We start from the raw sequence: 9,119 nt of genomic DNA, 5'->3' as shown, positions 1-9,119 counted from the left end.
GTAAATATTTGTCGTTTGACTCATAGTCCATGAGAAAATCCAAGACCTCTGTCGCTGGGCAGCAGCGTCGACGTTCGGTTTTAAAATGGCTTAAATTAAATCAACGTTGATTGTGAACTGTTTCTTTAATCAATTCAAAGAAAAACTTAAAAAAAAGATCGAACGTAGCACTTATAGCCAGATATAAAATGCACTTTAAATGTTGGAATGTAACCATTGAAATAAAAATGTTAAAAAACGAAAGTGTTGTTGATCGAAACCTGGAAAAAACCTCCTGGAGTGGCCTCGAAATAAGACGGGGACGTTTGGGTACATTTTTATTTATAAAGAGTAACCAACATACTTTAAAAGAAAACATACTCTACAGTCTATCAGATGTGTACCTAGCCTAATTTCCTAGATTTAATAGATATTTTTACATTATAAAAAGTCCATTTTTAAATTTGATGAAACATTGGTCGTATTGTCGCAATAAATGTTTTAAGTAAAATCTTCCAAGTCAAACGATAAAAATTTGTACTTGAAACAAAACCGAGGAGTATTGATAGCCAGAAACGTAAAGATCTCGACGGAGATTATCTTACATGATTGAGCACCAACGCCTCTCCCCTCCGTTGTTGACTTCGCACAGCTGCGAATTGACAGCGTCATCTTCGAGGAGAAACTTGTCGTCTTTGTACGCCGTCAGTTTCGGAGTGCTCGAGGGCAAATCCGAGCGAAACGTGTTTCTGATGCTGGCCAGGGGACTGGTGAATTTGGAGAAGAACCCGGGCGAGTCGTTCTTGAACCTCTTGCCGTGCTCCTCCTCCCCTTCGCTGCAACTCTTCCTCTTGATCCCCACCGAGGATATTCTCTCGACGCTGTTGCGACTCGGGTACGTCGCCGACAGGTTCTTGTCCAGGTTCGTCTGGAGCAGTCTCTTCCTGTACTGGTCGCTGATCGGTCTTATCGTCCTGCGCGTCGACAAGTGCCTCAACGCTTCCCCGAACGTTTTATTTTTGTTCCCTTGCAGGAAACTGTTGCTCTCGAGATTGGACGATTCCTTGTCGATGTAGTACTCCAGTCGGGTGGAGTCCCCGCCGGCTACGGCCTTCGTCGAAGTGTTCTCCGAGCACGACTCGAACGTCACGTTCAACTCTCCGTCTTTGTTGTCGCTCTCGGTTTGCTCCGTCTCTTCGTCTTCTTCCAGCGATTTGGGGGTCTTCGGCGTCGGAATGTTCCTCGTGATCGACCTTCTGGTTTTGCACCGAGTCAACACCGGCGACTCCTTCCCTGATTCCACCTCCGACGAGTTCTCCTCGAACACCAGCTCCGGGTCCGGCTCGTCGGACACGATCAACGGGTCCATCTCCGTCTCTGTGTCCTTCCCCGAGAGTTCCAGCTCGTTTTTCTCCTGCTCCTCGTGTCCGTTGCTCAACTGCGGCGTCTCCGGCTCAATTTTGTTGTCGACGCCGTTCTCGTCTTCCGTCGTGTTGTCCTTCTCCACGTCGTTGGTCGCCTCTTCCGGGACTTGTGGAGGTGCGGTTTCCGGTTCTTCGGCGAGGGGCGGCGACTCTTCCGGTTTAGGAGTGGGTGGTTTGCACGTGGAATCCTCGTCGGCGGTCTGCCGACGCGCACGACGCGTCGCTTTCTGGCTCATCTCGTCCCTCCTATAACCACCTCATTAACAAAGAGGAAACTCGACAAGGTCGGGTGTGCGGGTTAAGCGGTTTCTTGATAACTACACCAAGGTCGCACGGGATCTCGTCGTTGCCGAAGCAAAAGACGTGGAGTGGGGCACAACAATGGGAAGCATGCTCAAAGCTGATCGCAAGGGGCCCCCGTTCTAACGAGTTTCTTTGGAAACACCTTAGTTGCGCGGCTTGCAGGTTTCACCTACGAGCTTAAAAAAAACACTCCGCCGGCGGCGATAACAATAAGATTGCGGCAGGAACAGTTGAATGGAAAGAAAACCGTATAATTATGTAACTGAGCGACAAAAATATCCGAAACTTCCTACTTCAGGTACAGTTATTGTGTGCATGGATGAACGGTTGGGGCCCTTTATTTCGCTCTAATTACAAGCAGGGAGTGCCTCTTACTACGTGAAGCCCGACGAGCACTGCTGGGAGGTAAGTATTGAGTTAGTAGGAAGGAATGTGGAAGAGCGGTATTTTTACGGAATCTATTTACAAACATTCCGCTACAAAACTGTACAGATAACGCGACTCGACAACAATTTTCGTCGCCGTCGCCCGGAGACTCCCAGCATCACTGTAATCACGCTGATGGCAAAATTGCACGGTAATTGCCTCCGAACGAGCAGTTTGACTGAAAATTGTTGTCGTCGCCGCAACGACACCAACCCGCTTCAAAACAGAAAAGCGTTAACTGAGACGGGAAATTATGTCATAAATCTTACCTTTTTATACAGTTTTCATTCAAAATCCCGCAACCGGACGGCGTCGTTGTCCGGACACTACACAAACCGTTTTTTAAATGACATTTCAAAATGGCGGCGCTTTTCCACCTGCATTACCGACACTGCTGCGACGAGAGAGGGCGCGCGAAAGTGAGGTTAGAGTGGAGAAGATGCCCCCGTGTTCGGCGAAATGTGGAAAAAATGCGATACTCAAGGTAAATAACACTGGCTTCGTTATTTTTGGTTGACATGTATTTGTAGAGGCCCAAAACTGGGGACGTGTTGTGTAAGGAGTGCTTTTTCGAGGCGTTCGAGAATGAGATTCATTTCACCATCAGTAGGGCCAAGCTGTTTAGAGCCGGTGCAAAAGTGGCTGTGGCAGCTTCGGGGGGCAAAGATTCAACAGTACTAGCTTACGTTTTGAAGTTACTCAATGAAAAGTACGATTACAAGCTTGATTTAGTTCTCTTGTCAATTGATGAGGGCATCACAGGGTACAGAGATGACAGTTTGGACACTGTTAAGCAGAATCGCGACGATTATAAAATGCCTCTCAAGATCATGTCATACAAAGATTTGTATGGCTGGACTATGGACGAAATCGTCGCAGAGGTGGCCCCACTTCCAATTAATATTTTTTAAATGACATCCATCTTGCAGATTGGTCGAAAAAACAATTGCACGTTTTGCGGCGTGTTCCGACGGCAAGCTCTAGACAGGGGGGGCGCGCTTTTAAACGTCGACTATCTAGCAACGGGTCACAACGCCGACGACATCGCTGAAACTGTCCTCATGAACATACTGAGGGGCGATTTGGCGCGTCTCAGTCGCTGCACGTCGATCATCACCGTAATGCAGCCCCCTCAATCTCTTTTGACATAATTCCACAGTTTTTTTTAGGACAGCGGTGACGGCATTCCCCGCGTGAAACCCCTCAAATACACTTACGAAAAAGAAATCGTGATGTACGCATATTTCCGGAAGTTAGTGTATTTTTCTACCGAATGTGTCTTCGCCCCCAACGCCTACAGGGGGCACGCTCGGATGTTGTTAAAAGACTTGGAAAAAGTTGACCCGGCTGTCATAATGAACATCATCCAGTCAGGTGAGTTTGAAGGGGCGGGGCCAGAACCACCAATCAACACGCTCGATTCAAATTGAGCGGCATCGTTGTCGTTCTTGATTGGCTGATAGCGTACTTTGTTGTAGGGGAGTCCCTCACAATTAATGCCACTGCGAATATGCCCACTCTGAGCAGGTGCACCCGGTGCGGGTACGTGTCGTCGCAGGAGGTGTGCAAAGCGTGCGTTTTGTTGGAAGGACTAAATAAAGGACTTCCCAGATTGGGCATCGGAAAATCGAGTAAAGTGAAGCGATTCATGCAAGAAAAAGAAAACAGTCCATGTTGTAAAACGCAAAGTTGTTTATGTAACAAGAAGTAAAAGTGGTTGGTGTTACGCAACATAGGCCACTGATTTTTTCTCTATGGGAGCTCTACAGACTGGACAGTTAGTGGAGATGTCGATAGAGCAGTCTTCACACAGGCAGACGTGCCCGCAAGGCAACAAAATTATCTGAAACGAATCTTTGAGAAACGGATTTTTTGGGGTCGAAGATTCACCTCGATCGGATTGCTTTTACACACTACGCAAATCTGATTTTCTGGAAGATTTTGGTCGCGCATTTGTCTCCTTCGTTTCCGTCTCGACTCGTCCAGCATTTGTTTCCTCTTCGACTCCTCAATCAATCTATCCTTGTACTGCCAATATTTTCGTATTATTAAACCTCCAATCACTAGACCGATCGTACCGAAAAGTATGCAGAGCAGTCTGCAAAAAGTTAATAAACGCATCTGAACAATGACGACTTTTTTTTACCTATAATTCTTTTTTGAACCGTTTAATTTCTTTATGAGCGAAGTGACTTGCATATTCGTTAAATAAAATGGAGCCCCATTCGACGGCGGCTGTAATCTCAAAATGTTGGCGTCCTGGGAGTAGACCAGCTCGCCGATTCCCGTGATAGTGGTCCCCTCTCTCAACATTTTTTCTGTCGACTGTACCCCTCGCTGTCTTATCCCAGCGAAAAAGCCCCAAATGTGATCCATAACACTCGGTACAGTCGGGTTGAACACGTCAGAAATCACATCCATATCTGGAAAAAAATCTTGAAATTACATTTAAAACAAAATTACGTCAACACCTAAAACATCCGCCGCCAGCGGATCAGCCACCTCCACCTGCACCCCCTTATTATTAACAGCAAAAGGCATCACGTTGTGCACTTCTTGGACAATTCTCTCAGAATCTGACCAAAACCCTGTAGTACTCCTTTGAATCACATGCTCTTTGATCCGCAAGAGCTGTACCACTCCTGTTACATTTGGATTGTTGCTACTCACAATTGGTTTACCTAACGGCTTGACCGTTCCGCGTATAGATACATACGACAATTTTTTTTCGGGATGTGTATCAACAATTTCTTTCAAATCTTTGTTTATCGCGAGGTACGGGGCACCCTGCGAATTTTTTCCAGGTTAAATCGTCAACATAACTGGTGATTTGTACCTGAATCATCGCCATAGCGTTCTTGTTTTTGTAGTATTGCTTCACACATGCTGCGAATATCACGAGATCCACTCCTAGGGCTATGCCCTCCGTCAAATAATCCATCTCGATTTTGACGTCAGAATGATTACGGAAAGTTTCACCAATTTATCATCGTGTAATTAGGTTGATTATGTGTGTAAAACACCGATAACGATTAATTTAAATCATAAATTAAATCTTTTTTACTGACAATTTTGCCCAGTTGTCTGTATGTTGGCGGCCCTGTCTGTCATCTAATTTTACAAATTTTATTTCTTTCAAAATAAATTAATATAAGTCTGACCGAATCACCCTCTTAATTTATATAATCATCACTAGTATATTATACAACTTCTTTCTCTACAGTTTATTTAAAAAACTTTAATTAGTTATGTTCATGTTTCCTAAAGATGGCAACACTGATTGATGATATTAAATTTGACAACCAATCACTAAACATGGCGTAACAATGTTAATTAAACTTTGTTTGTATATTTCGATAACAAATTTATCAGTGATTTGATGATTGTCGCGTCGTGCGAACACTTGTTACAATGTCTCGCGTCAAGTCCCGCCAGAATGTCGAAATATGCGGTGATTGCAGTGCCGCAGGTGAGTCACACTTGCACCAAGTTAAAGTGATTAAATGCGAATTAATTGCAGATGCGACATGGGCGTCGTTAAACAAGGGGATATTGTTGTGTACCCAATGTTGCAGCATACACAGGAGTCTTGGCAGACACATCTCTCAAGTCAAATCGCTGCAAAAGAGCAGTTGGCACCCAAACCAGCAAGCTGTCAGTTTTGTGATAGTGGACGTTATAGTATAATACATTATTGCTTTGTAGATGGTGTATACTTTAAACGGCAGCGGGGCCAACAACATCTGGGAACACTCACTGCTCGAAAACAACTCAAAATTCATGAAGAAAAAACCCAACCCCAAGGACCCCATCAGGTGAGATTGTCAAGTTGGTAGGGTTGGTAATAATAAAACGTTTACAGTGTCAAGAGCGAATTTATCAGAGCCAAGCATTTACACTGTTCTTTCACATTTCGCGACAGCGCCACCTATGATGAGGGTCTGGAAAATGAACTAGGCAAGCAGCTACACGCTAGCGTGAGGACGCCGAATTTGGAAACGTCGTTTCGTCTTATCGTCCAAGGAGCGGACCCCAACTATTTTCACAATGTACAAAAATATCTTGTTTTTTTTTTCTTCGTAAAAATGACGCTGGATTTTAGGAGAGGGGCACCACCCCTCTGCACATCGCGGTCAAAACGGAGCAAAAACTGCAGGTCGAATTGCTGCTGATTCATGGAGCTGACCCGACATTTCCCGACGCTCACGGAAGTACACCCATCGATTACGCAAAGTAAACATTAGATCATGTCGTCGACAGGTGTTCACACTTAATCATTTCAGAAAAAATGTAAACAAGGAGTTGTTGAACAGATTGATTGAGAATCAGTATGAGCTGACGGACGCTTTTATTCAATATTTGACGCACCGCAAGCCCGACCACCACAACGGGATGCATTTTATCTTGCCGCAAGGGGGCTTCGAGTCGAATCCCACCTCCGTGAATAAGCTGCAAAAGGTGAAAAGTGCGGTTGCGGAACGAACGGGAGAATAATGTTTGTTTGTAGATGAAGAACGCGCTGTTCGAGCAGTTGGCCATGGACGTTTTTGACGAGATTGACAGACGGGAAACTGAAGCGAGTGAGTTTTAGGGTTTTTCACGTAGCTAAAAAAAATCCCTAGGCAAGCTTTGTTTAAAAAAATAGTAATGTAATGTTTCATTTTTTTACTGATAAGGATGAGGAAAGTGGTGAGTAAGGAGTTTTGCGTAAGTTGTGTTGGCTTTCGTAATTGAGTTTGTCCTAGTTTGGCTGAGTTGCGTCGATGCCATCGATCTTACCGTGGTACCGTTCCTCCCCGTGGATTCCACCCTTTCGAAGCACCGCAACCAGGGCAGGCAAAAACTGGCGAGATTCTCCACCCCTGAAGTGAAGAGTCTCGTTTTTGACATCTTGATTGACACCCAGAGGCGACAGATGTTGGCGGAGAAAGGTACTAAATGTTAGGTTGGCAACACTGGTTGTAATTGACGTTTCAGGGCCGAACAAGACTCATCTGCGCGAATACTCTTCAGTCGCCGATGACGACCCCTTGTATGATTCTGTGGCGCCGGACGAGGATTACGTGACGTTGCCCACCATACAGGAGAATTCCCCCAAAGAAAAAACGTCGATGGGCAAGGTGGGGACGGATAAGCCGCCTGAAGTTGTGGTGGAGCAGCTGACCAAGCAACTGCAACAGTCCGACAGCACCATCCTGGACCTCAAGGCGGAAGTTAACCAGTTGAAGGCGCACCTCGAGACGCTCAAATACGAAAACATCGAGCTGAAGACGCGCCTGTCCCAGCACAAAGTTCCAGACAACAACAACAGTATTAACGGCGACGGCGATTCCAACTCGTTGCAGACGATAACGGTCGGTGGAAGCGGGCGCGACGCGATTAGTTTCTAACGCGTGCTTGTTGCAGAACGGCGACGTCGACCTACGGCAAAACCGCAAGAACCAGAGGCCATCCAGCATGTACGAGACCCGCGAGGGCCTGAAAACGCCCAACTGGCAGATCCTGAAGAACCAGATGAAGCAGAACGAGCAGACGCGTAACACCACGCAAAGCCTCTATGGACTCGTCCCCGACAGCCAGACGATCATCGACTGCACAAACCTGATCACGAAGAGCATCCAGCACCTGTGCAAGACCATCAACGACAGAGACAACGAGGACTGCCTCGCCAGCGGGGAGAAGGTCAAGATTGCCATCGCCAAGCTAGCGACCATCTTGCCCAAAGTGAGTATAAAGGCGGTAGAGGGCGCCGCTGACGGTTTGCGCTTGCAGGACAAGGAAGGCAGGTCCATCAAGTTCCTGTGCGACGTTTTGCCATTGCTGATGGTGGAGTGCTCGTCGCTGCAGGGGGCCCACAAGAAGGGCGACGGCGCGCTGATAGACCATCACACGGGTAAAATAAGAGAATACGCCTTCCTTCTCGCCAAACAAACCAGGGAGGTGGTCGCGAGGTACTCGACCGCGCAATGATCAGCAATTCCATTTATTTCGCGACATTCGTCCAGTTTTTAATAACAATTCCTATTTATTAAAGAGGGTGCGTCTCGATAACATGAAGCTTGAATAATCACAAAGGGTTTTTGACGCGAGAGGGCGCCAAACTCGAGTCGCTCGATTTGGCGACAGTTGTTTTTTTGAAAAGAATTTTAATAAACGTTTTTCCTCGGAATGTGCAATGGAATATTGTTTTAACCGGTTTTATCGACGAAAAGTTGTTAATATTTCGCATCCCTGATTGTTTTAACGTGAAATTTTAACTCGTAGTTAATTGTTAGACTGATTTATTATACATCTTTGCGACTTTAATTGACATTTTTCACCCAGTTTGGTGCTAAAACTTACATCACTGTTTCAGACCGTCAACCGCTTTCCTAGTGATTATTGTCAATTAAATCTTTTATCTACCTTGTTTTATTTTGTATAAAATGACTGAAATATTCTATATATAAAGACAGTAATTGTATGTATACTAATAAAAGAAGCTTTTATATAATCCAATAAATAATTTCTATACTCGAATCGGCGAATTAGCACTTCCAGACCACTATGGCCAAGTTCCCCCCGAAAAACATGTAAAGCAGATTTTGACACTCGAACGAGATCTCGAACCCGAACCCCTCTCCCACCACGACGTGAAAAGGAGGACCGAATTTCTTGTCCATCTCGTCCTTGATCATTTTGGCGGCGGCTTCGTTGTTCGTCGAGTGCTTTTCGCACGCCGTCACCACCAATTCCATCGACTCTTGTTTCATCTCTTCCGGCATGTCTGAATGCTACAAAAACAAACACCGTCTCACCCCCAACCACCCAAATCGATAAGATGACTCACCCTTATCAGGGGGTAAGTGTGAACGATTTTTTTGGTCTCTTCCGGCTTCTCGCGTCCTTCCCCATCGCCCATTCTACCATTAAATCTTAAACTTAAAACTACACACCCTGCTCACCACTTTTTCACACTTTTTGAACACCAGAGTCTTGACAAATTGT

At 45.7% G+C, this 9,119-nt stretch overlaps 5 protein-coding genes across 5 annotated transcripts; 2 read left to right on the top strand and 3 right to left on the bottom strand.

Moving 5' to 3' along the window:
• Positions 1–304: 304 nt before the first annotated feature.
• Positions 305–1,639, bottom strand: LOC138125338 (uncharacterized). Its single transcript, XM_069040605.1, has one exon. It carries the CDS (start codon positions 1,637–1,639, stop codon positions 581–583), a length of 1,059 nt encoding a protein of 352 aa, XP_068896706.1. The 3' UTR covers positions 305–580.
• An 839-nt stretch (positions 1,640–2,478) lies between these two features.
• On the top strand, positions 2,479–4,261 carry Ctu1 (Cytosolic thiouridylase subunit 1). The gene is made up of 5 exons (XM_069040602.1): positions 2,479–2,616; positions 2,663–3,013; positions 3,062–3,250; positions 3,302–3,506; positions 3,611–4,261. The coding sequence occupies exons 1-5, from the start codon at positions 2,479–2,481 to the stop codon at positions 3,841–3,843; spliced, it is 1,116 nt and encodes a 371-aa protein (XP_068896703.1). The 3' UTR covers positions 3,844–4,261.
• Positions 3,805–5,289, bottom strand: LOC138125339 (mitochondrial E3 ubiquitin protein ligase 1-like). Its single transcript, XM_069040606.1, has 5 exons — positions 4,969–5,289; positions 4,604–4,919; positions 4,279–4,555; positions 4,023–4,230; positions 3,805–3,975 (listed from the first exon to the last, which is right to left on the bottom strand). The coding sequence occupies exons 1-5, from the start codon at positions 5,071–5,073 to the stop codon at positions 3,856–3,858; spliced, it is 1,026 nt and encodes a 341-aa protein (XP_068896707.1). The 5' UTR covers positions 5,074–5,289; the 3' UTR covers positions 3,805–3,855.
• Positions 5,290–5,415: 126 nt separating this feature from the next.
• Positions 5,416–8,651, top strand: Git (ARF GTPase-activating protein GIT1). The gene is made up of 11 exons (XM_069040587.1): positions 5,416–5,601; positions 5,653–5,786; positions 5,838–5,947; positions 5,995–6,181; positions 6,235–6,365; positions 6,416–6,590; positions 6,640–6,712; positions 6,878–7,063; positions 7,110–7,486; positions 7,539–7,856; positions 7,905–8,651. Exons 1-11 carry the CDS (start codon positions 5,544–5,546, stop codon positions 8,100–8,102), a joined length of 1,947 nt encoding a protein of 648 aa, XP_068896688.1. The 5' UTR covers positions 5,416–5,543; the 3' UTR covers positions 8,103–8,651.
• Positions 8,397–9,103, bottom strand: LOC138125351 (dynein axonemal light chain 4). The gene is made up of 2 exons (XM_069040629.1): positions 8,962–9,103; positions 8,397–8,905 (listed from the first exon to the last, which is right to left on the bottom strand). The coding sequence occupies exons 1-2, from the start codon at positions 9,031–9,033 to the stop codon at positions 8,660–8,662; spliced, it is 318 nt and encodes a 105-aa protein (XP_068896730.1). The 5' UTR covers positions 9,034–9,103; the 3' UTR covers positions 8,397–8,659.
• Between the last annotated feature and the right edge of the window lie 16 nt (positions 9,104–9,119).

The sequence above is a fragment of the Tenebrio molitor genome, chromosome 3, assembly GCF_963966145.1.
Source record: "Tenebrio molitor chromosome 3, icTenMoli1.1, whole genome shotgun sequence".
In the NCBI taxonomy this organism is placed as follows: Eukaryota; Metazoa; Arthropoda; class Insecta; order Coleoptera; family Tenebrionidae; genus Tenebrio; species Tenebrio molitor.
The sequence above is the reverse complement of the archived record's forward strand: the minus strand, read 5'-3'. Positions and strand labels throughout refer to the sequence as shown.

What these genes read in the sequence shown, in the direction of transcription:
- Git (XM_069040587.1), top strand. Translation starts at nt 5,544, where the DNA reads ATGTCTCGCGTCAAGTCCCGCCAGAATGTCGAAATATGCGGTGATTGC. An exon ending in GGCACCCAAACCAGCAAGCT is followed by an intron (nt 5,787 to 5,837) that starts GTCAGTTTTGTG and finishes ATTGCTTTGTAG; the next exon opens with ATGGTGTATACTTTAAACGG. An exon ending in TAGCGACCATCTTGCCCAAA is followed by an intron (nt 7,857 to 7,904) that starts GTGAGTATAAAG and finishes TTGCGCTTGCAG; the next exon opens with GACAAGGAAGGCAGGTCCAT.
- LOC138125351 (XM_069040629.1), bottom strand. Translation starts at nt 9,033, where the DNA reads ATGGGCGATGGGGAAGGACGCGAGAAGCCGGAAGAGACCAAAAAAATC. An exon ending in ACACTTACCCCCTGATAAGG is followed by an intron (nt 8,906 to 8,961) that starts GTGAGTCATCTT and finishes TTGTTTTTGTAG; the next exon opens with CATTCAGACATGCCGGAAGA.
- LOC138125339 (XM_069040606.1), bottom strand. Translation starts at nt 5,073, where the DNA reads ATGGATTATTTGACGGAGGGCATAGCCCTAGGAGTGGATCTCGTGATA. An exon ending in GCTGGCGGCGGATGTTTTAG is followed by an intron (nt 4,556 to 4,603) that starts GTGTTGACGTAA and finishes ATTTTTTTCCAG; the next exon opens with ATATGGATGTGATTTCTGAC. An exon ending in GTAAAAGCAATCCGATCGAG is followed by an intron (nt 3,976 to 4,022) that starts GTGAATCTTCGA and finishes GATTCGTTTCAG; the next exon opens with ATAATTTTGTTGCCTTGCGG.
- LOC138125338 (XM_069040605.1), bottom strand. Translation starts at nt 1,639, where the DNA reads ATGAGCCAGAAAGCGACGCGTCGTGCGCGTCGGCAGACCGCCGACGAG.
- Ctu1 (XM_069040602.1), top strand. Translation starts at nt 2,479, where the DNA reads ATGACATTTCAAAATGGCGGCGCTTTTCCACCTGCATTACCGACACTG. An exon ending in TGGACGAAATCGTCGCAGAG is followed by an intron (nt 3,014 to 3,061) that starts GTGGCCCCACTT and finishes TCCATCTTGCAG; the next exon opens with ATTGGTCGAAAAAACAATTG. An exon ending in GCTGCACGTCGATCATCACC is followed by an intron (nt 3,251 to 3,301) that starts GTAATGCAGCCC and finishes AGTTTTTTTTAG; the next exon opens with GACAGCGGTGACGGCATTCC.